At 39.4% G+C, this 25,438-nt stretch overlaps 1 protein-coding gene across 1 annotated transcript in view; it reads left to right on the top strand.

The window, feature by feature from the left end:
• Nucleotides 1-24,806, top strand: part of CENPC (centromere protein C) — a 41,326-nt gene extending 16,520 nt beyond the window's left edge. The window contains exons 10-20 of the mRNA XM_063302048.1: nucleotides 38-45; nucleotides 629-699; nucleotides 1,031-1,130; nucleotides 5,083-5,148; nucleotides 8,726-8,830; nucleotides 10,447-10,539; nucleotides 11,014-11,103; nucleotides 13,375-13,529; nucleotides 17,266-17,356; nucleotides 21,834-21,905; nucleotides 24,529-24,806. Coding sequence (XP_063158118.1) covers nucleotides 38-45; nucleotides 629-699; nucleotides 1,031-1,130; nucleotides 5,083-5,148; nucleotides 8,726-8,830; nucleotides 10,447-10,539; nucleotides 11,014-11,103; nucleotides 13,375-13,529; nucleotides 17,266-17,356; nucleotides 21,834-21,905; nucleotides 24,529-24,548 — 871 coding nt within the window. The 3' untranslated portion in view covers nucleotides 24,549-24,806. The remainder of the gene's footprint in view (nucleotides 1-37; nucleotides 46-628; nucleotides 700-1,030; nucleotides 1,131-5,082; nucleotides 5,149-8,725; nucleotides 8,831-10,446; nucleotides 10,540-11,013; nucleotides 11,104-13,374; nucleotides 13,530-17,265; nucleotides 17,357-21,833; nucleotides 21,906-24,528) is intronic.
• Nucleotides 24,807-25,438: the final 632 nt, after the last annotated feature.

Below are 25,438 nucleotides of genomic sequence, written 5' to 3'. Positions count from 1 at the left end.
CCCATTTCCTTTGACTTTTTTTCATGTTTTTTGTTAGATTTGATGGTAAAAGCTTTTTTATTCAGGTGGAATTAAAAATATTTCTCTTAGACACTATTAGGTGTACAGTAAATATTTATAGATCTTCTCCTACAGAAAGTATTCGTTTCTGAATATTATGCCCAATGTATCTCCTACAGTCTGATTCACATGGCACGGAACATCATATTCAACATCTTAAGGTGAAAAAACAGGGTATGTGCCACATAGTAATCCAGGTAAAGCCTTCCCCTGGTGAATCTGCTTCCATCAGCAGAACTTGCAGTGGAGAGTCCCCCTTCCCCTCCTTGTGTAATCTGTTTAGAATGATAGGGAATAGTCTTTGGGGTAAGGCAGGAAAAGATGACAGAGAAAGGAATAGGTTCAGTATTCTACTGTACTCTTAGGACAGAAGCCTGCTGACACCATCTCTGGGACTTTGTTTTTAGAAGAAAAACAGTTTGTATGCATAAGTATTTATCAGCTCCACAAATTTAGACAATTATACTTTGGAGACATTATAATATTCCCCTGATTTACAGCAACATCAGGCAGTATATTTCGCAAATGTAATGATTTAACCTGATCTAAACTTGGAATTTTTTTTTAGTGGCCCAGTTTATAGTGATGAAATGTTTACAGGAGAACGGAATCCATTTAATAAGGATGCTTCTGGTTCAGGTAACTTGTCAAAGTTAATATTTATGTTTTGTTTCTTTTTCTGAATAGGATTGTGTATCACTGTGGTTCACACATAATGCTAAGGCATTGTGTGGTTTTACTTGGGGTGTGACCTACACATTATGGCTAAGTATTATATGTAGACCAGGCCAATATGGCATGGGTTCTCAAACTGTTGGTTCTGACTAGGGTTTCAGGCAACTTCACATTAAACAGGTAAGTTTCATTCTTTATTTTTAGTTTAAGAACACTGTTAATGCATATATACAGGCCTACACATGAAACAAATACAATAATTTTGTAACTTCTGGCCTATATTTGAGCCTGAATGTGCAGGGGTTCCCCGAGGCCTGAAAAATATTTCAAGGGTTCCTCCAGGGTCAAAAAGTTGAGAAAGGCTGGTTCTGACCCTCAGCAAGTTGTGAGCAAAGGTGAGGAGTGTTGCATTTTTTTTTTTAAATGCTTCAGGTATGGTTGCTGAGCTTAGACTTTTGAGTATTACCAAGCCTATGAACTCGTTTTCCATCTGCTCCCTTTTCTTAACAGAGGCATAAGGGTTTTACAGACTACCATTATACTGTATTTTTAAAACTATAATTTATATTATAGAACCTTATTTTGAAATGAATTCTTTAATACATGCTTATCTATTTTACAAAATATTTGAATTAATCCACTAAAATGTGTTAGTACATCATAAATAAAGATTTTGTATCTTGTTTGGTTTAAACCATATTCTTGTGGTTTGAGGTTTTTAATGCAGAATACAAGAATTAACACCTATTGATCATGTACATATACAGACCACTAATAGTTGAATCCGGCTTTTCTCGGAAATATTTGTGTCTCTGGCATGTCTGCTAGCATGGTATGTACTCAAACAGCTGTAGTCTTTGGAACATCTATAGAAGTTGTGCAAAGTCTCCTGGCCATGACTGCCACCTGCTCTTCGAGCGGGAGTCGTAAGTCCAGGAGAAGTCCCAGATTATGCACTGAGTCTGTCTGGGGCAGTGCGACCCCATCCAGAACTAGAGATGACAATTGCCCGGAAGGCGAGGCTCCCTCAATCCACAGCCACTCTGTCTTACCAGGGTTCAGCTGAAGCCTGTTGTTCCCCATCCAGGCCCCCACAGCCTCCAGGTACCTGGAGAGGGCAGTCACGGCATCACTTACCACTTACAACACACTGTATGTGTTGGTAGGAGCAGAGAGATCCATCCTCAGCCATGAAAGCTCACTGGGTTACTTTGGCTACTCTCTCTCTCTAAGCCCAACATACCCTGCAGGGTTATTGTTGTTGGGAAAAATTGGAGGAAGGAGTACAGTGTACATTGCCTTGAGCTCTTGAAGGAAATGCAGGGTATAAATATAAGAAACATAAAGTGATATACTATATTTTAATCCATTTTAGTTGATAGTGTTGTATGTTTGTATTATAGGTAGTCCTCAACTTACGACCACAAATGGGACCAGAATTTCCATCGCTAAGCAATGCGGTTGTTAGGCAAAACATTGCATGACTGCACCACCTAGCAACAGCAGTTCTAGTAGTCCCAATTGAGGTTGTTAGACCAGGACAGGGCCATTGTTAGGCAAGAATCTCACGCTTCTCATTCCCTGCTGTGTTTGTCTTTGCTTAAACCCGCTCAACCCGCTTATCTCCCTCCCTCTCTGCCCTTTTGGCTGCCCTGAACTCTGCCACCTAACCCTACTGCCCCCTGCTGCCTGCAGCCGACCTTTGCTATCTTCCTCCTGCTGCTGGCCTGGAATCCAGGCGCTGGGCAAGGGTGCAGCCCTGGGATGTGCGCGGTGAGCGTAGCAGGGTGGCAGAGCCTAGTCTGCCAAAGTGAGCTTGCCAGGCCTGGCCTGGGAAGAGGCAGTGGGATGGCAAGGTGTGGTGTTCTCTATTGCTGTGTGAGGCAGGAGAGCCAGCGGCAGTTCCCCGCATGAAGGTGGAGTCTGTGTGGGAGGAGCTGTTTGGGGTGGTGGCAGAACTGGAGGAAGTGGAGAGGTGCAGGCTTCCTGGAGGCGCAGGACGCATTCTGCAGCTTCTGTTGGAAGCGCCCCTGGAAAACGCCTGCAGGCTTCAGCAAAGGGTGGAGGTGAGCCCAGCGCTGGCAGAGCCTACCCGCAGGCCCTCTGCTCATTCTTGGCCCAGCCTTCCTCCTGCAAAGCCTCACGAACGGCCAGCAGCTTCCAGTGCACTGAAGCCAGCTGACCAGTTCTCCAAGGGCACTTTCAGTGTGTGCTCTGCAGCTCACGTTGGAAGAGGAAGTCTGGGCCGATAGCACGCAGAGGGCCTGCAGGTAGGCTCTGCCAGCACTGGGCTTGCCTCCACCCCTTGCATTTTTATCTTTTAAAATTATATTTTAACCTCTCTCTAAAGTTACATAATACTCGTCTTTCTATAATCTCTCCTGTCTAATCATCAGAACCATAAATCACAAGTTCATTTTTTTTTTCATTTTTACGCAAAAAGTCCGTAAGAGGTTTCCAATCACCAATAAACGTAGATAGTGTCTTTTCTCTAATCAAAGAAGTTAGCTTATCCATCTCAGGGAGATCTGTCAATTTCACCAACCATTCCTACTTAGTGTAAACTGCATTAGAAATGTTAATACTTGAATTAGATATTTATTGTAATAGTTATGGGTATGCTAGCTTTCCAAAAATGAATGGAGATCAGAGTGTTTCAGAGGGTTTGTGGTGTGAGACTGAGAGTGATTATTATTATGGTTTTACAATGGATGTTTTATTGGAAATGCTTTTATTTCATGCTCTTCATTATTGTAAACTGCTGAGAATCTGGTTGATTACTATAGGTTTGTTTGTTTGTTTTGGTGCCTTCGAGTCAGTGTTGACTCCTGGTTTGCCATTGCCTGCTTCCCAGGGCTGAGAGAGAGTGACGGGCCTAAGGTCACCCAGCTGGCTTTGTGCCTAAGGGGGACGAGAACTCACGTTCTCCCAGTTTCTAGCCTGGTGTCTTAACCACTACACCAAATTGGGTCTCACTGTAGGTGTAAATTTTGATAAGTAAATAAAAATGAAAAATGTATTTTGTTTTGAACTTGAAAAAAGCAGCATTCTGCCAGAATATTATGTTGGAACCTCCTGATTGGTTGTATTGCAGTGGAACAAAACTTGAAACAGCTCAAGTTTTCTGTGTTCTGTCAGAAAAAAACTCAAAAGTATTTTGTATGTTCCAGCCATAGGAAACACTGGGAACTTGGTATGAGTTGTTTACTTCCCTGAGAGTTGGGCAGCATGCTGCTGCTGCTGCTGCTGCTGTTGTTGTTATTATTATTATTTCTTCTCCCTGCGGAGTAGCAAGATCACACTGACCTGTATCAGCCAGCCAAATCACAGAAAGCTTAGCAAAAAGGATGCACGCATAAAATACACAGCAGCTTTAAACTGACATTCCAGGGAAATAGCTGTGTTCTCTTGTACAGCTGGACAAAGAGCTACTCTGCTCAAACGATTCAACTGACAATTAGTTGCCACCTTCTTCTGTCCCTTTGGGCTTCTTTAAATGGTTCCAAACACTGTATTGGAAGATGCTCTTGGTACCACTTACCTGCCTGAGTATCATTCATTAACTTCACTACCACAAAGCACAACAAACACCATCAACAACCACAGTTTATTATTTTGCCAGTTCTGCCAACAACCCAATTTAAATAAATGTACTAGCAGCTCATCAGCAAAACACAAGAACCAATGCTCTTGTAAACCAGCAACCAAAACAACACAGATTTTTCATTTTCTTCAGTGCACCCTGAATCCAACAAGGCACAAGAATAAGCAGAGTGCATATACTGTACAGTACTGTATTTCAAAACCCCAGCAACCCAGCCAAGACAACCTTGTCTTCCCCATTCTCCACCATCTATCGCATTACATTATTTTAAAACTAAAACCCAAATGTAGCATTCATTTGGGCACGGAAGGGGATGCAGGGAAACTGCTGCAGAAAGCGGGCACCCTCCAGTCACAGGTCCCTCATAGCACTCTTGTTCCTTTGTCATTTTCTCACCAATAGCAGAGTCAGATCCAGAGTGGGACTTAAGAGATCTGTACTCCTTTGCTTCTCCACTCCCCACCATTCCAACAGGCCTCCAGATTATTTTATCCACCCCTGACAATTGCAGCTGCTGTTCTCCCCGGGGTGAGATTAAAAAAAAAGTGGTAAGGTGCAAAACGACTATCCAAATGGCTCAGGGCAACTTGAAACGATGTTATGTGCCACGTTTTAAAACAGAACACCTGAAACAATTTTTCCAAGCTCAGACTAATTTGCACTCAGGTTACATCCATAGTAATAAAGTATCTGACACCTGTCTAATTTCTTTCTGTATTTCTTATGTTCTATATTATTTTTAGATGAATCTACAGATTTGGAGGACAATCTAAATGGCCTAGTGTCAAATTCATTAAAGCACAAACTAGGTAAGTTTTATTTATTTAGTTTTTTACAAAAGCTAAAAAAATAAAACCAACCTTCTGTTCCATGGGAAAGGTTCCATACAAAACCAAGAAATCTGTAAGTTTATTTTTACGTTATTAATGTTTCTTGTTAACCAACACAGGCAGCTTTAAAATGAAATTTCCAGGTACAGTACTTTGTATTGTTCAATATCATTTTCTTGTACACTGCTTGCATATATTTAAAACAATATTATAGAATTTTGAATCGTATGATAATGAATTCATATTTTTGTGTGTTTTCATGTATTTTCAGTTTAAATTTATGGTGTACAGTATTAGACCTCTGAATGGTTACTGGGATCTTTCTCTCCATATGGAGACTATCTGTTTAAATGACAGCATTTAAAATATAACATATTTAACATTTAAATGTAAAGCATTTAAAATATAACTTTGAAAATAGATATAGATGAGTATTTTGTATTAGAATTTAGGTGGTATCACTGCCTATTCTGAAACAATACTATGGAGGAGAGCTAAAAAAAAGGGGGGGACACAAAATAGGAACTAAAATAAATTGAAATAAAATGCTGTTACTGTGTCCAAGCCTGTCTGTTAGTGAAACCATGATAGGATTAGTGGCACAATAATAAAAACCAATCTGGCAATATAATTTAACTCCTGTTGGGGAAAATGTAGGCAGATATGGAAAAGGGTCAGCAAGAGGCATCGGTACTTCTTAGTGGAAACGGCTCACTATATCTGATCACTGTGGCAACTATAAGTCTTAATTTCATATCACATAAATAGCTTTTAAATCTGTGAAACTTACTTTGTTGCATAGCAGCCTTCCCCAGTTGGCTGCTGTTCAAATAAAGGGTTAGGGTTATCAGCTGAGAATTCTTGAAGTGAATTTCTAACCCATCAACATACCTACAGTACCTGAGTGAGGTTGTTATTTATTTATTTGTTAGTTTTATTGAAAAGATTTATATGGCCGTCCATCTTAAGCAACTCTGGGTGGCTCACAACATGTAGCATGTGAGTGATGTGTGAATGAAAAATAGATTGAAAATTCCCTTTGGATGCATTGAACTACTTTATGATTTGATGGATCTTTTTCTTGGTGAAATAGTATTTTTTGTTTTGCTACTCTTAATAGAGGGGAAATAATAATTCTGCTTGGAAAAAAATGATAAAGCCCAGTTATATAAACATTCACTTGCTAAGAAACTTGATGCAGATTTTGAGTTTATAGGAGCAGAGTTTTAAATTTTTCAGCTCTTTAGAGGCATTATAGGGAGGACAACTGTAGAAGTGGATGATAGCCAAAATCAGGTAGCACCTTTTCAGACTAACATTTTATTAAAAGGCGTAAGGTTTCATGAGCTGCAGCTTACTTCATTAGATGCATGGAATGATTAAACTGATGTAGGATTTAAACAGAGATTTGGGGAGGGTAGTTATACAAATGCAGAATATGTGTGAGACAGACTGCAAGTAGTTTATTAATTAACAATTGTAATGTTACAAGTGTTAAAAAAAACAGTTGTGTTTGTCGAGACCTTCTGAGATAGCCCTTTATGTATGTGAGTTCTACAATCTCTCCCTCAGTGGAGCTGGTAAAGTTTCTTTTTTCCAAAATGGCTGCTTGAGATTTGTAATGGAGTGTCCTGGGAGGTTAAAATGCTCTGATATTACTTTGTCCTTGTCCTGAGGCTTAATGTCAAACTTGTATTGGTTAATTTGTTTGCACAATGTTTGTCCTATTTGTCCTATGTAGAATCCAGAAAGGAATTGCTGTCAGATGTTGACATATGTTACATTAGAGAAAGAGCATGTGAAGATGCCTTTAATTTTGTGTGTGAAGTTGTTGGGGCCTGTGCTGATACTGTTGGTGTATAGATGTGGGGGCAAAGTAGATACCAAGATTTGTTGCATGATCTGGTTTCCATTAGCATAGTTGTTCTTTGGGGGTTCTTTGCTTGCTGCTTCAGGTTTGGGTGGTTATCTATATGCAAGTATGTGCCTGCCAATCAGTGCCTGCAAAAGGACAGTGTCATAATTCAGTATGGGCTGTAGCTTATTAATAATGTGTTTAAATACTGTAGATTGAACTGTGAGCTGTATGTGACAACCAGTACTGTTCTGTTTTTGGTTTTCTTTGTATTGATTGTATTGTTCTTTTTGGGTGGGTGAGTAGTTCAGTTCATAATTGTTCTGTAGATAGGTTGAGGCTAAATTTGATGGTTGGGTGGAAATTGTTGAGTTTGTGGTGGAATTTCTTGAGAGATTATTTTCTATGGATACAGATGATGAAAATGTAATCAATGAATCTCAAAGAGGAGATTCAGGGGATAAGAGCTGAGAAAGCCATGAAGATTTTGACATACTGTGGAGCCATGTGTGTGCCTGTGGCTGGGCCACTGATTTGCAAGTATATGTTTTTGCCAAAGGTGAAGTAGTTATGGATGAGTCATGCAGTCTGGTGGCAAAGGTGTGCTGTGTTAATATTAGTGATGGTGTTCATGATGGTTTGAACTCCATGTTTGTAGGAGAAGTTGCTGTATAGCGCCTCAATATCCATGATGGCTAAAATGGTATTGTTAGGGAGATCGCTGATGGATTTCAGTCTTCTTTGGAAGTCTTTTATGTAATGTATCTTATGTATAACATGAAGTGCCAGTGGCATAATATCTAAGTACAGACTCCATGAAACTTGATATTCTGATGCTTGAGACAATTGAATGGCTCGGGTTGCCTTTCTTGTGTATTTTGAGAAGTGGGTAGAAGATGCCAAGCTTGGATTCCTGAGGTGTTTCATCACTCCTTGCATCCAATTAAGTGAGCTGTAGCTGATAAAAGCTTATGCCTTTTAAATAAAATTTGTTAGTCTGAAAAGGTGGTATCTTTTCTGATTTTCTGCTCTTTAATATTCAGCCATACTTGAGGACTCTTGAAGAATATTGGCTAAATTTCTCATACATCGGACAAATATAATATGAAAAATACTGGTTATATGACAAACAATGTGGTGTTGAGTCTTAAATTTGGCAAAATTAGGTTTCTATTACTTTTTAGCTGCAAGGTTAATGGAATGATTGAGCCATTCACACAGATTAACCTACTTTACAAGTCATGAGGTTAAAATGGGAAATTGTATATATTAATCTGAATGTAGTGTAGAGGAAAGACTTTTTAATAAAACTGTTAATTTTCAAAGTATAGTTAAAATACAAAATATAAAATACAGAGAGGATAGAATACAGAACTAAAGAAAAAAGAAAAACTATAAAAGTGCAGAAACATATGAAAATATAGAAAGAAAGTGACTTCCGACCTTCTCCAACAGATATAAAAGCATATTATACGAATATAATCTCTTACCATTAATTATAGAGGAAAGAAACATTGAAAAGAAATGATTAAATCTTGCAGTTAAAACAATATTGAATTATTAAGCATGTTGCATAGAGTGACTTACCAAAATGTTGCCCCGTCTTTTATTTATATTTATGTGTGTGTGTGTGTGTGTGTTTGTTTTGCTATTTTGGGACTTACCCGAGATACACACTTTTGTATATTTCTTTTTTAATAGTACTGCCTACAAACACACCCAATGTTCGTCGGACCAAAAGAATACGTATTAAACCGTTGGAATATTGGCGAGGAGAACGTGTTGATTATAAGGCAAGAGCTTCAGGTGTGTAATTCAGGGGTTCTGAATTGGGGAGCTGCCATTATTTGTAATGGAACATTTTTTTAGAAATGCAAATGGATGAATCTAAAAGGCGGCATGCGCTTATTTTGAATCTACAGTGTTCTGCTTCAACAAACATACTGCACAGAAAAGTTCTCCAAATTTCTTCTAAATACAGTACATTCTTCTGAAATTCACATATCCGTAAATCCCTATTATGCAAAAATCCAACATTGCCTGCACAAAGAAGCTATTTATTTGACTCTGGGCGGCTTACAGAATTAAAATCCACAGTACCAAAAACCCATCGACCCCCCACCCCCTGCAGTAGATACAAACACAATCAAATCAGCTATTATTTATTAAACAAATTTGTAAGCTACTTGGTAAAGATACCTGTATGTATACACATATATTAGATAATCATAGATCCCGTTCTCTCATACAGTAATGCTGCCCTTGCTTTCCCAGTGTTAGGCTCCCTAGCCATCCTACACCATAGAGACCACTGGTCCATCATCCTTTTCTGACGTCCGAATGCTTTTTCTCTCCCTTCCTGCTTTTACTGCCTTTGCTAACCCCATGCTGGTTCTCCCTGCCTCCCATAGCACATCACTCCCTGGGTTACCTTTTATCCTCCAGACAGTTTTAGTACCATCCTGTTGTAATATTCAACAGCTTACCAAATAGCAATACTCCCACCCTTCCCCCCTTCTCTGTTTTTTCCTTTCAGTTTGGATTTGGTAGACTGAATGGAAAGCATCAGTGCCCCAGGTTATAGCTGCCACATGTGGTTTCTTTTCTGAAGAGTGCTTTGGGACCACTTGGAGCCCAAATTGACAGAGAGGAATGAAGAGATCCAGTGTCTGCAGCTGTGGCTACAGTCATGAAAAAGACATGGGCAAAACAAGGCCTTGATTGGCAGCAAATGCCCAAGAGCAGTATCATGTCCATGGACATAGTATTACCAGACCTCATTGTAACATGCACTAAAATGAATGGCATTCACATAGATCTGCTTATCTTGTTAGTACTTGTTCTGTTTGTAAGAGGTACTTGCCTTCCATAACCTCCCAAATAATTTCCTGTGACTTTAAAAATTTGGACTAGAAGGATTCTGATTTTGTTTTGTATTTTTTGATTTTTTGAAAAAAATAGGACCTAGAATTGTCTGTCTAGCAATGAAATCCCATGAGACGGTTTGCTGAAAGCACAAAGATTTCTACTGCAGAGCAGCACTTAAAAAATGGAATCATTTTCTTTTAAAATGGTATTACTCAGGAATGTTGTAACAGGAAGCATAACCACTTATGGCATCACCCAAGTTACTGATGACGTGGATAGCCTATTTTTCCCCTTGTGTTGCCTCTCCACAATGGAAGCGTTTTTTACATTTAGGAAATAACCCCACAAACTGTTAGTTTCTACAACCGAGACTATGATCATGAAATTAGGAAACACGAATTTCTGGGTGGAGACAAGTCAGCTCATTAGTTTATAGACCTGGCAGGCTATCTGCTGTAGGTGACCCTGTTATTCCAGTGATTCCATCCCATCTTGATTAACACAATTTAAAATTGGTATTACATAGAATATAATTAATTTTTCTATTGTTTCAGGAGGCTTTGTATTTGGTGGAATAGTATCGCCTGAACAAAGAGAACCCGGAAAACCTAAACCAAAAGTTACTAGGAAACTTGTTCTGGAGATGGGTATGATCATCACAGCATTATGTTTGTGGAATGTACACACTTGCAAAAAATAAAAAAAAAAGATGTTTGTAATAAAGATTATTAGAGTACCCTCACTGAATAGAAACTCATATCCTTATACAGGTAGTCCTTTGCACCGCAATGCCCGCCCACAGTTCCACCACGCCACAGTACCCATCTGCACTCTGTAGCACTCACCTGCCTGCTGTCCTGTTCCCCATTGACTTTGCTTTTTGGAAGCTGGCAGGAAGTCGCAAGTCACAGTCACATGAGGTCCTCAATAACCTACAATCCTCGCTTAACAATGGGGACTGCTGGAATTGCCATCACTAAGCGGTGCGGTCACATGAAGTCACGCTCTACGACTGCATCACTTAGCTATGGAAGTTCTGGTCCCAATTACCATCCTTAAGTAAGGACTACCTGTAACTACTGTCTGGCCTTAAGTCCAGTCCTCTCTATTTTGTTTTGCAGAGAACATGCATGATAACTCAATTTCCTTAAAAGACCTTTCTCAGCCAGCTGTTGTTTTTGATAAAGCATCTAATCAAGAGATTCTTCTAGGTGAGTGATATGACATAGTTTTAAATATGTTTATGACAAGTATAAGAAAATGTGCTTTATTCTGGTATAAGATCATTCACAAAGCATGCAGATCGTTTTCCTATATGGGTTCTCATTATATCACCTTTTTTTTTTTTGCCTGCCCTTACCAAGGGTCCCCCTGGACCATCTACACATGCACTGATCATTTCCAACACTAGTTGCAGGTCAGCAACGTATTTCTTGAAGACATACCAATCTGGGCTCTGGAGGTTACCAAACTTATCTCCCAGCTAAAAGAAGAAAGATCTGCTAAAATTAGAGTAGATCTTACAGGCCAACATGGATTGGTAAGCTTAAATTTTAGCTATAGCCAAATAGCACATTTTAAGTAACATCTGTCAAGTATAAACCTATCAGAGTGTTGATATTTTAAAAATCTATAAAACTTTTGCCCCATTAGCCTGTGGAGCATCTTCAGCAAGCTCTGTGCTAGGCATTTTCATCTATAATTGGTGGACTGGTTAATACAAGGCAGTATCTTAGCAATGGAACAAGCTGGGCTTTCAGAAGGCAGCTCAACTCTCAACCATTGTCAGGTCCTCCAGTATCTAACCAAAAAATATACTTAATGGCTATGAGGCAAATTTTATGTCACCTTTATTGACTTGAAAGCTGGGTTTGACTCAGTACCCAGAAGTATATTGGGAATGGAGTTTTTCTCCTTCATCACAGTGAATGACTTCTTTCTCTAATTTTGAAGTTCTGTGAAAATAATGCCATGCAATTTTGATTGGCACTTTGTTCTTACTGCCCCTGTGCCCATTCAGCAAGGGGTGAAACTGGTTGTATACCAACATCCATGGGTGAAAGGCTGTCAAGACCTGAATTACAGTCAACCGCAATAGCCAATAGAGCTGGCTTGGTCCTCTCTGCAGATGATGTGCCATTGTTTTTAAATCTTTTTATATTATAATATGTATGAGAAGATTTGGGCCCTTGTGCCCCATTGTAGAGATAATGGCCTTGACATAAACTATACTAAAATAAAATGAATTGGGTTCTCCAGAAATGCTGAGTCATGCCACCATTCTTGGAAAATTGATGGCATTAGCAGAGAACAAATCATTTTATATCAAAATTTAAATGTTAAATCATTTAAATATGTCAAGGTTTTCTTTTTGGCATCAGCATCTGAAAAGATCAGACTGCATTTGTGAGATGAAACTTCAACAATCACATCCCAGGAGCAATTAACAACAAAGCAAAAGTGATGAGTCACCTAACTTGTGAAACCCAGGTCTGAAAATACCACTCAGAGGCCCCTCATGAGACAGTTCAGTTGAAATCCCTAAGGGGTTTATTTGGTGTTCCCTGATCTGTACCCAGTCCTCTTCCTAAGGCTGGAAGTTGACCTGATCTCCGTAGAGTTCTGAACTCAGTTCAGCCACTTGAATTACTGACTTACATTAATTTACTTTGAGAGTTCTTTGGCTTTCCTGATCCTTTGTGTCAGCTACACATCCATACCATCTAAGAGAATATCTTCAGTGTCCTTACAATATCTGAATACATTTGGTTTTGACAAAACCCAACAGGAATGAAACAACAAACCTTCAACACATGACTCAAATGTATATAGTTGAGCTTGCCACTAAACTTTTTCTGGCAGCCCCCTATCCTTCAGATATTTTTCAGCCACCATTTAGCAGAGCTTTTATCTTGGCCAAATGTTATGAGCTATCATCTCCATGCCCAGAAGGATGATTTAATGGCACTCTTCTACAGACATGTCTCTGCCCTGCCTGCTGAGGGAAATCAAAACAATCTTCCATAACATCTTGTATTGGCCTCTTTACTCACTATGGCACAACGATCTACTCTTACCTCTCCTGCCAATCTTCTGTCAAAATTTAGAAGACGATGACCTTACACTCCACCCTTCAGCAGACAAGTCAACAACAGCTCCCATGAGCATTGCAAAACTTTGTGCAGTCATTATCGCAGTATGCTCAAGAATTGTATAATCACTGCAGAGCATAACTCCCACACAACAGACCAAGTCAGAATCTTAACCCTTTTTATGTATACAGTATTCTTAACTTTACATATCATATACTCTGCAGTTTTGATATTGCCTAGGACACAGTATGTGCTTATGGCTCCTATGTGATTATTTTGTAAAAATGTAAGCAGGTTTTGCCTATGAGTAAAACTGGGAGGATCAGTATATATCATTTAATATTTCCTTCTCCTGTGAATATTAAGTGTTATTTTCTGATTTTATAACAGAATGCGTGAACAATGGTAGTTCACACATGTTTTGCATCAATAATGAAGCATTGTCCATTTATAAATACCTGAGTACTCCTTCCTTTTCTGCTGGAAAAATGATATTAGAACCATTAAAAGAAAAGGGATATCAGTATTCCCACACAGACACATTGGTAAGTATTTATTTTATTTATTTTCTTTGCATGATGGAATAATTTGTATTTGCAAGATTAATATTTAATATTACATTGCATTTTGACCAGTTATCATTCTTCTTCATTAACATTCTTCTCCATTAACTATTTTCTTTCAATCTTATCTTAGTGACGCTTATTTAAGTATTTCACACATTTAGTAAATTAAGTAAGTTAAGAGTATATAGGGCAACAATTTTGGAACTTGTGCTATGCCATTTAAATGTGTTATATGAAATTTGCCTCTTTTGAACTTTGACAGACAAGGCTGCTGAATGCATCTCTATATATTTACTGCTTTGGTCTCATTTCTTCCCACTCCCGTGGGCTAATAATTTTGTTACTTGATGCAAACACAGCAGAATTACGTGTTCTTAGTTTGCCTGTTGCCTCTCTGCATGGGTTGTTGTAACATGCTTGCTTTCTTCCATTCAGAAAGGATGCTCTAAGCAGTTAATCACAGAGAAAAAAATAGGTGTTTGTTGTATATTGATAGAACTTACTGTTTGAGCTGAAAATAACCTTCTTTGTGATGTACTCCCTGAGTTCAACTATCCTTTTAGCGTAATTCTAAATGGTGTTCATTTATAAATTTTTCTCAGATTCTAAATAAAGACAGGTACCTAACAGATAATAGATATTAGTAAGAAATTATGCTCTGTTCATGTTAACAGCTGAAAATTGAAATGCTTTTACCAAAATTTAATCTACATGTTTAGCAACATGTAATATAAAATGAAGAGAGCCAGTTTGGTGTAGTGGTTAAGGCATCAGGCTAGAAACCGGGAGACCATGAGTTCTGGTTCTGCCTTGGGCACAAACCCAGCTGGGTGACCTTGGGCCAGTCATTCTCTCTCAGCCTTAGGAAGGAGGCAATGGCAAACCACTTCCAAAAAAACCTTGCCCAGAAAACTGCAGGGACTTGTCCAGGCAGTCTCCCAAGAATCGGACACAATTGAACGGATTAAATAAAATAAAATAAAATGTAACTTATGAAAGCTAACCTCTAAGATCAACAAATCATGAGCATCATGAGGTTCCTTTCTGTTGAAAATTCTTTGTCTGCTCCTCTGCCTCATGCACATGTTTGCTGTCTCTCTCTATATGTATTTGCAGCTCCTGTGCACAGAGGAGACATCCTAGAACATGATGTGAATTCTTTTTTCCTTTGCTTCATTTACTAGTCAAAAAAAATCTGCAAAGTTAATGAATGAAACTGGGGACAAGAATATGAGCAAATTATTCCCACTAACATTTGCACTGCATGGTGTATTAACCTTGTAGCTTTTCATCTTTATAAGTGTCTAGTGCTGTATTAATAATTCATTACCTATAGATTTACCTCCTTGGAACTGTGGCAGCTTATTTTTTTTCCTTTAAAATAAAACTGTTTTCTATCATAATGTAATGCTGTCTGATAAAGCTGTTTGGAGCCTATGTTGTCTCTCCATTGTATTGATTCTGCAGAATGCAATAGAAGTAGAGAGGTCCATCATAGGAAATTTACTCAGGATAGTTATTCTTTTTCCCCACATCCTCATCCTCAATATCACCCAGGGGAAGAGCAAGTTTTCACATTATCAAAATATTGGAAACTGGAGTTTATATGAATAACCTTTTGTTCTATTAAAAACTGTTGAAATCCCCAGGCCTTCTGGCTTGTGAAATGGATGGAAGCTTGATATCTGACAGTGCACTAATCTTTAAGCAAAGAGAACCTGCTTTTTGCAAGATGTCCTTAATCCAGGAGTTACTGTACTGGTTTTCTTCTGGCAAGAATCTAGTATTGAGATTATAGGGACCCAAATATAGGTAGTCCTTGCTTAGCAACCACAATTGGGACTGGCAACTCCATTGCATAGTGCAGCAGTAAGTGGAAAATCACATGACCACGCCGGGCTTACATCACTTCGGTTTTAGTTGTTAAGCGAATCACTGCAGTCATTAAGCGAGACATGACCACAACTTGCAATTTTACTTCCCCATTCTCCATTAACTCTGTTGGAAGGCAGTTGTGAAGCACACAAGTGGCAAGCATGTGACCATAGGAGGCTGTGATGGGCACAGATTGCAAAGTGCTCAAATGGTGATCATGTGACCGCAGGATGCTGTGACAATCATAAATGCGAGGACTGATTGCAAAGCTTTTTTTTTTCTTTTTTTTTACACTGTTGTAACTTCAAACGATCACCAGGACTACCCGAATACGAAATATCATTTTCTTGGTCACTGATGGAGCTAACAGGAAAGGGTTAATTCCACTTCTAGTCAGAAGCAGAGCTTAGACTTTGGGATCTAGTGGAGAGAACCCCCCCCCCTCTTTCTCGGTCTCAGTTCTGCTTCCTAGAGAAGAGGAAGGTCTTCATGTCAAAAATCAACTCTTAAGCTTCATAGAGGACAGGAGGTAGGGTTAGCAAATTTCTGCACAAATTCCAACCATCCTAGAGAATGCATTTATGCACAGGACCTTAAGAATTTGCCTGAAGTGCAGAGTGGGGGAGAGGAAGGCCATTCGCTTATTTGTGTCTTATAAAACAGGCTTCAGGGGAAGTAAGCATCTCGGTTCTCTGTTAATAGATGGGTCAGACAGGAAATAAGAGTCTGATTTCTGCTATCATTAAATTCTAACTTGCTTAGGGTGCACAGTCACAAATTCGTTCATCTAAACTCTGATATTTGAGACCAATTAACATATCTGTAATGATTACCTATTCAAAATCACTATCAGACTCACATAAGGCTTTCATGGATATCTGATTTAATAATGAATAGTATGCAGGATCACAAGCAAAGCTGAGAATAGTGAAAGTGTGGGATGTCTCCCAATAAAAACCCAAGCAACTCCCAGTCCCTCCCCCCAAAGTCGGCACAATTCCATGCCCACAGGTGCCCCTAAAACGGTTCCTGCCGGTCTGCAGGAAACCTCCTTGACAAGGCGAGATAACCCAAACATGCATTCCTCATTCTTCACTCCTTGCATCGCAGCCTAGTACAAGGAACAGGAGCAGCCCCCTCCCATACAGCAACTCGTGTCAGCACCATGGCATGGGAACCCGTTACGATGTCTTCCAGGAACATTGGAACAGGAACCATGACAATATCCCAAAATGAACTGCTCTTCCTATCAGGAATTGTGGAAAATGTGGGGCCCTGGTGTGCTGTTGAGAAAAATATAATGCATTAAATGTTGCTTTACAGGAAAATTCACAGACTCATAAGATTGTTACTTTCTTTCTAAATACATCAGCTCCAGTATCCTTCATACTCTGGTGATAGGCTGTTTTTGTTATTGTTAAGGAATAGCTACTGTTTGATTCCTCCTGAAAATGAGTGGAAAACATTAGGACTATGATGTATTGGAGTAGAATATAGCACAAAATTTACTTGACTCCTAGTTTCCAAGGCATCTGGAATGAAGTACAAAACACTTGGATATAATATTTCAGTAGTCAACTAAATGATGTGTGTCACCAGAGCAGACATTCATTACTGTCCCTTAGTATTATTAGGTGTAGGATTCTGTGAGCTTATTCCTAGATCTGACAAATAGAACTTGTATTTGGAGTACAACCAAAGTACAACCAATGTCGTAGGTCTTCTCAATTTTATGTAGACAGACTTAAGATTCAAAGAAAATTATTTGTTATCATTATGTTGCCAGAGAATAAACCTATTCATGCTATTAAAATTATGCTTATGGCTTTCATTTTTCAAGGTTTTTCACATTAGTTGCGGTAAACTTCTTTTAACGCTGTATGATCAAAACTATTGTCTGACTGCTGGAAACTATTTTTTTATTCCACCAGGTAAGTGAACTGATATTTTTATTTTAGAAAGTGCTAAAGTAAAAAGAAAGTATGAGCATTTAATAAAGAAAATAATTTTATTTTTAGTGGTACTAGCAGCATGTGTTATGCATATTTGCGTGCTTAAGAGCCATGGCCTCTGTTCCATAAGAAACCATGAGTAGCTAACGGTTTCTCCCTATTCCTTCTGGGTCTTGAGCAAAGGACAAAGATGGATGCTTTCTGCCTAAAGGGTGTGTACTTCCTCTCTATCTCTTCACACAAGACATGGGAACAGGCACGGGTTAGAATTTACCTGGTGCCACGTCATTTCTTGAAAATGTATAAAGAATCTCACCTGGAATGGTCTGAATTGGCTGTGTTCCGTCAGAACAAAGTTCTAAACAATTTAGATCTTCTGTGGAAAGATTTTGAGTGTTCTAGTCACAGGAAGCAGTGGGAGAAAAGAACAAGGCTGCTTGTTTCCTTACTTTTGACTCCTAGGCCATAAGAGTAGATACTGAAGCAGTCTATTCTATCTGCTGTAAGTCAGTTTACTTACAAGAAAATCTGCCAAAGAATATTTTTAAGACTATGCAGTGCCTTGGATTCGCATGGGATGTGAACATAACTCCTGTTTGCAGTTCTTTAAATCGGTGCATCTTTTGTGGGGTCATGTACCAGTTGTTCCTCATAGCAACCTCTTAAGGCCAGAATATTCAAAACTTTCTGAGTTTCAGTCTAACAGAACATCTAAGTTGCTTAGAGTATTGTTCTGTTAGAATACAACCAACTCAGAACATTGCAAGTGAGATTAATTTTTTCTAAACTTGAAACAAAAATGTTTTCTACCTTGTATAAATTCCTAATCATATTGTACTTCAAGACCACTTTCATGAACAATTTAGGACTTGGAGCAGGGTTTATATATATTGTATAGCTTATAGCTGGGAAAAGGCACAACTCTTTAAAAGAGTTGCAGAAATAGTTGCTATGTGTATACTTGAAACTTATAGACATCCCAAGACACCTTGGAAGACATTTGGTTCTCAGAGGAGATGCCTGACAACCTGTGGCTCATTGTGGCTCTCTATAAAAATAAGGGAAGCAAATCATACTGTGGAAACTACAGAGGTATCTCACTACTGTCCATCGCAGGCAAGATCTTTGCCCACATTCTCCTGAACAGACTTGTCACTTTCTAGGAAGGGAACCTTCCAGAGGCACAGTGTGGCTTTTGGTCTGAACGGAGTACAGCAGACATGAGGAGAAGTGCATCGAGCTGAACACGCCTCTTTACTCTGTCTTCATTGACCTGACAAAGGCATTTGACACTGTAAACAGGGAGGTTCTCTGGATCATCCTGAGACGTTATGGATGTCTGAGGAAATTTGTGAAGTTGATTCAGCTACTCCATGACGGAATGATGGGACAGGTCTTTACAACAATGATATATCAGCTGCGTTTTCTATTTCCAATGGGGTAAAACGGTTGTGTGCTAGCCCCGTCCTGTTCAGTCTGTTCTTTGCTTGCATGTTGTCATGTGCTGTCCAGGGTCTGAAGGAGGGAGTGTACATCAGGTACAGATTGGACAGCTCTCTCTTTGACCTTTGCCGCTTGAACACACAGACAAAGTGCCTCCATACAGTCATTCAGGAAACCCTCTTTGCTGATGACTGTGCACTCCTGGCACACAAAGACAGTGATCTACAGTTGATGCTGAATAAATTTCAGATGCTGCTATGCTCTTCAGCTTGATTATCAGCCTGAACAAGACTGAAGTACTTTACCAGCCTGTGCCAAATGCCAACCTCGTAGAACCGAAAATCACTTTTGATGACACCCAGCTGACAAATGTAAACAACTTCAAATATTAGGGAAGCATCATCTAGAGCAATGGGTCTTTGGACAAAGAAATTGGCTCCAGGATCAGCCAGGCCAGCCAGGCACTGGGGTGGCTGCTTATCAGAGTGCTCAATCAACACAACAGCCATCTCTCCATGAAGAGAAAGTCTACAGAGCTGTGGTTATCCCTTCTCTCCTATATGGATGTGAGCCTGGACCCTGTGAGGTTTGAGCCTGCTTCTGACTCTGAAAATGAAACTTATCCAGAGTCAGAAGGGGAAAACAAAACTTATCAGGAAGGATTTGGAGGAATAAAACCCAGAAGTGACTCAGCAGAGCAGGAGAAACCAGGGACGCTGATTGGTCAAACTTTGGAGAGAGATTTAAATTCTCCAATCAGTGCTTGAGAAAGACAAGCCAAGAAGCGTGTGAATCAAAAGGCGGCTCGATTGGCTGCAGGTGAGAAAAGGCATGGAAAGGATTGCTTAAAAAGGCAGGCACGCCAAGAGGAAGCTGCCAGAGACAACTGATCTTTTGAGCTCACAGCACGTGTGGAAGAGTCCTTGCACCAATCGGAAGCCTTGCTGGTAGCCAGCATGGAGCCAGAGCCAGCGCCTTCTGCTGTTGCAGACCTGCTTCCTGCACCAGCCGCTTCAGCCGAGCCTCTCCTTGCCGTCCCTGCCGAGCACAGCCGAGCCTGCAGTTCCAAGCCTTGCCTCGTTGATACGTTCCAGTCCAGCCCAGCCTTATCTCCAGATCCAAGCCTTGCTTAGGCACTCCATTTCAGTCCAGCCTTGTCTCCAGATCCGAGTCTTGCCTGGACACTCCAGTCCAGCCTGGTCCCACTCGCAGATTTGTGTCTCAAGCCTCCTCGTTGCCACGCACCCTAGCTCCTTCAAGTCTTGCAGCTTCAATCAGAGAACTAGTTGAGTTTGGCCTCGCTGTCTTGCCACAGTCTGAACCTGCAGCTTTGCCTGAGTGTCCCTTGCCGCCTGGGTGGACTTGATTGAGATTGTATTGCCTAATCTATTACAAGGACTTTTGCTATTGTAAATAGTTATTTCAATAAAGAATTTTAATAGTAATTCTGTCTGGCCATCTCATAGTCTGAACAGGACAGACTCTGTACCGACAACACATCAAACAACTGGAGAAATTTCACAGGCATGCCCTCCACTCCATCCTTGGCATTCATTGGCAAGACCGTGTCTCCAACCTGGAGGTCTTGGATTGCATGGAGTCCACCAGCACTGGGTCCCTGATTATCAGAGCCCAGATGCAGTGGGTGGGACATGTCATCAGAATGGACGACCACCGTATGCCTCGCCAGTTGCCCTGTGGTGAACTGGAGTCTGGGAAGAGACTTTGAGGTTGGCTACAAAGATGCCGTGAAAGAAACCCTACCCCACTGTGACATCCAGCTAAGGAAACTAGGAACTGCGGCTGCTGACAGAATCCACTAGTGAGCCCTGCGCTATTAAGCCCCCACCAGCTTTGAAGACATGTGCCACCAAAAACTGATGGAAAGCATTGCAAAATACCACCCACAGTTACTGGAACAACGGACCTCCAGTGCCCCCATGGTGCTGGACTCTGCACTTCCAGACTGGGACTGCAGAGTCACCTCTGTCCACAGATGAACTGCACAACAGCATGTCTTCTTTGTACCCCAAGGACTACCATATGCAGCTGGGAAAAGACACAGCTGCTTAAAAGAGTTGCAGGAAGATACTATGTGTACACTCGAAACTTGCTTTGGAAGCACCTTTTTGGAACCAAATCCAAACCGTTGCATAGCTATGTTAACTTCTAAAAGCCTTTAAAACATCCATTATAAAACTATGGACGTCATGGTTTTCTCCTTTGCTCTGGGGACGTATAATTGAAAGGAATATGAGAAGAGATTAGGATGAATGTTCTTTTTAAAGGAATGCTAGTCGACTGCATTCCTGCTGCTTGAAGGTTTTACAGCCAGACAACAGATGAATTCTTCTCAGTTCACTGACACAAATGGGGTTTCCTTCAAACATGTTTAAAACTTATTTTCTGTATTTTAAGCCTTTTACTCGAGCCTTTCAGCCACCTGGAAGGGGTCCACCCCCGTTCTTACTCTATAGGTTTAGCTGAAAGCTTTAGCTTTCCTTCCGTCCTTCCTTTTTTGCCTAGTCAAGAAAGGCTCCACAAAATAGGGAGAGGAATATAGTTCAAATATGAATAGCTGAGAACATTAGCATGAATTCTCACTCAAGCCTTTTCTGTAGAAACAATGTGGAATCCAGTGAGGCCAGATAAAATATCATCCAAGGTCCACTGAAGATTTTGGTATTGATGTTAGCCCCTCTTCTCCCTAATCTAAGCAAAATAGGAATCTCTAATTCGTTATTCCATTCAGTTAAAGTTTGCATATCAAACCGCAAGGACACCAGGAGATGTAAGTGTGAGTACTTGATAGCTAGTTTATGAAAAAAAAATTAAAACAAATTATTTCTGGGTAGTAAAGTAATTTGAGTTGAGAAGGGTTTTGTCATTTAGTAGTCCAAGGCTTAGGAGGAATGTCCAATTGTGATGTGACTAAATGATGATACAGTTTATTTCTGAATTTCTGAAACAGTTGAATTGTTCGTTCTGTAATGAAAACTGTATTTAATTGTAGGGAATATATACAATATACGTAATCTCTTGAATAAAGAATGCGTCATCCTCTTCACACAGTTGAAAGGAAAAGGTAGGAAAAATATGTTGTTAGAACTAGTTTTAGTTGAAGTAGACTCATTGAAATCAAGGGATGTAAATTCATGACTAGCTTAAGTCTGGTTGATTTCTTTGTGACTAAGTTTGGATACTCTACTAATGGGTATTCTGCTGTCTTTTCAGACCTACAACTTCTTTTTAATCCTAACTTGCAATGTGGGACTTGTTACTAATCTTAATTATCTCCCTAGTATCCTTCTCCTCTTGTGTTGCACATTAGTTTCCCTTCAAGTAATGGAGAAGATCTTCCATCTCCTCAACCCCCAAAACTGTGCAGTTTGAATTTCTAGCACAGAAACTAGATTCTCAGTATTTTTCTCTTCCCCGCCCCCACAAACACTTTTTGATTAATGTTCTGAAAAAGAACATTAATCTGTATACCTACTTCTAGGACACAAGATTTAATAAGGTTATAGTACAAAGTAGTCCACAAATTCTTGATTTTGTTTCATTTTGTTCATTGGATTTGTACCCTTTTACATCACATTCGCTAATATAGTATTTATAAAGCAGACTACCATGCTTGTTTCATCCTCCATTTTTCTCTTTGGGCAGCAGGTTTTCATAGCCCCATGAGCAGATCTGATTATTCTGTTTTAACTCAATGAGAAATGAAAAAAAAATGCCTTCAGAATATTGGAAATATTTATTGTGCAAAATGTTGTGAAGATAACAGTAAAAAGGAAAGTAAAGGTGAATCAGCAGCTTTGTCAAAAATTTAGCCTATTATAGTTTGTATATTGCTAGAAATATTTCAAAGATTCACCATGAGGTGGAGCCACAAGTCAAATAACTTGAAACTATTTTAATTTAATGACAAGATTAATAAAACGAGCTCTTATATGTAATGTTAATACAACCTATAAAACTCATCTTCCTTGTACAGATCTTGAAAGAGAACATTTTTTTAGTGCTGGCATAAAGGTAGAATAGCTGGATGGGGATAAAAGTTTAAGTCTCCCTCAAGTCAAATTTGCCTCCATGTTTTTTGGCGACAGAATGGAAATGATTTGCCATTACCATCTTCTGGGGTGGGGCTGGCTGTATGTATGGGGTTTGTTTTGTTGGACTTCTCAGGCTAATCTACAGGCCTGGAATTTCCTGCTGGTCTATCCAAGAACCAATGAGGTCAGACCAAGCTTAGCTTTTTTGAAGATCAGCCAAGGCTCTCTAGGTGCTGCTACCTGCTATGATGGATGATGATAAGTTTATTTATTTACTAAATTTATCCACTGCCCAATCTCGTTCAATGACGACTCTGGGGGGCTTACAATAAATAAGACAATAAAAATTCATTATACAATATAATAAATATAACATATGAAATATAAAATCCAAGATGGACATGATGGAATTCACGGGGGCCACACCATGGCACCAGCCACCTCCATGATCTACTGTCCTCCCTCTCACCCCAAGCGAGGTGGCAAAGCCAGGTCTTAACTCCCTTCCTAAAGGCTGGGAGAGTAGGGGCCAGCCTCACCTCTGGGGGTAAGTTATTCCAAGTTAATATATGACAGATTATTGGGTTATAATCCTGAGTTATCAAACTCCTTCACATATACTTCTGGGCCTTTCCTGGACTTCCACAGCTAGGAAGTATCTTTATGGAGCATTTATTTTCCAGTAAGAAATCCTTGTGACTTTGTGAGCTTGCAAAGACACTTCATTACTATATCTCAGATAGGTTAGAAACAACTAAGATTCATTTAAAACGTTATCTCTCTGCATTATAAGTACAAAAACAGTGGAGGGAATGACTAACGGAAGTGACAAATTTCAAAAAGAAGCACAGTTTTAATTCCCTTTTGATTGGTGTAAGATTACTGCATGGGAGGAGAAAAGCTCTGCAGTATAAATGAGTTTTGTAGTCAGCTTCATGCAAACTTGGGAAAGGATTAAATGCCTGGCTAAATATAAAAGCTATTTCTCTTGCACATCTGAAAAACTCAAGAATCTGCCAACTGTTAAACAGAAGGGACATTCCATAAATGCGGCCATTCCTGAAAATTCCAAATTAATCTGAGAGATGATCTTAACTTTTCCTACTCACAATTTCACTGCACCGCGACTTGGAATATAAGGGGATGGTTTGCATAAAAGAAAACAAGCAAGGGAAGAGTCTACTGAAGAGTTTTGTTATCATCATATTTTCCTCTGCTTGAAATATAGAATTTGCCTAGTAAAACCTTGCTGAAAAATGGCTTCTAAATTGTAATTAGAACACTCAGGATTAAAAAAACAGATTTTACAAAATTCAGGGTAGTGAAAAGGCAGTATATTACTTGAAGGAGCCTTTCCTCTGATTTAAATTAATTGATGACTGAGAAAATGTCTTGCTGTTTAGTGCATATCCATAAAATATTTGCATTCAAATTAGAAACATTTTAGATGAGACTGACATATACTCAGACGATAGCATTTTGAGTGCATGTTTACTTTTAATTGTTACAGATAATTTGATATAAATTAACATTAGAGCAACAGCCATAAATTCTGCTTTTACTGCCTAATGATTATGTGGGAGAACTAGCGTAATTGAAAAAAGTTGTGGAAGATTTGTATTTTAATATAAACAACCACATATCTTATTTCAGACCAGGAAAGTAATCTCTAATGTAAGCTTGTATCCATATTTCTTGGACCCACTTGAAGATCATCACCTGCTTAAAAAACTGAAGAATTCTTGGAGTCCTTCCCACCCGCCTCCCCAGGTTCTCTCTAGTTCTACTGTTTACAGTTACAAAATAAATGTTTTTCATTGCTGTGTTGTACATTCTGATGGTTTGCATTTCAGTCTCTCCTGATATTTTGTAGTAAAAGTGTTTAAAACTTTACCCAGAATTAAAATAAAGCCATGTTTTCTAAAAATCCATCCCGTGGACATGTTTTATGTGAGTTTCTCTTGAAGTGTAAGAGATGGTATCTCCAGGAATGTGGCATGAATGTTGCCAGAACGTCTCAGGTTAACTGCCTTTGTTTCAGCTGAGTTCCAGACATTTGAGGGGTATCAAGCCTTAAATGCAGTTTATCGCTGGGATTGGCTGGCACTGCATTCCACACACGTTATAGCCATGCAGTGGCTATCCATAGGTAGGAGAAGGGAAGAGATAACATCTGTACAGAGATTTTAGTGTTGGATCTTGAATGTTGTATTCAGTTGCTCAGTGGAATGCAAGCTGAAATGTTTGTTGTTTTTCTTTTCCCACTTTTTATTAGTTTTTGCATATAAATTGCTTATATTAATAAGATGTTAATCACCCTTATGTAATTTGATTGTTCAAACATTGCAGTTTTGTAGTACTATAAAATTTAGGAAAAAATATGCTTCCATAGTATTCTAATGGAGATATGGAGATGCTTAATTGCTCAAGTTTGAGGAGCTGGTCTGGGACTTTGGGAACAGCTTAGTCAGATATAAGTACTATTAAGATAGTTTGATCTGGAACAAGATTTGAAAAACAATCCTGTCCTTTAGGCTGGCATGGAGAACACAGTTACATCTTT

The sequence above is a fragment of the Candoia aspera genome, chromosome 4 (genome assembly GCF_035149785.1).
Source record: "Candoia aspera isolate rCanAsp1 chromosome 4, rCanAsp1.hap2, whole genome shotgun sequence".
Classification (NCBI taxonomy): domain Eukaryota; kingdom Metazoa; phylum Chordata; class Lepidosauria; order Squamata; family Boidae; genus Candoia; species Candoia aspera.
Note: the sequence above shows the minus strand (reverse complement) of the source record. Positions and strands in the feature narration are given on the sequence as shown.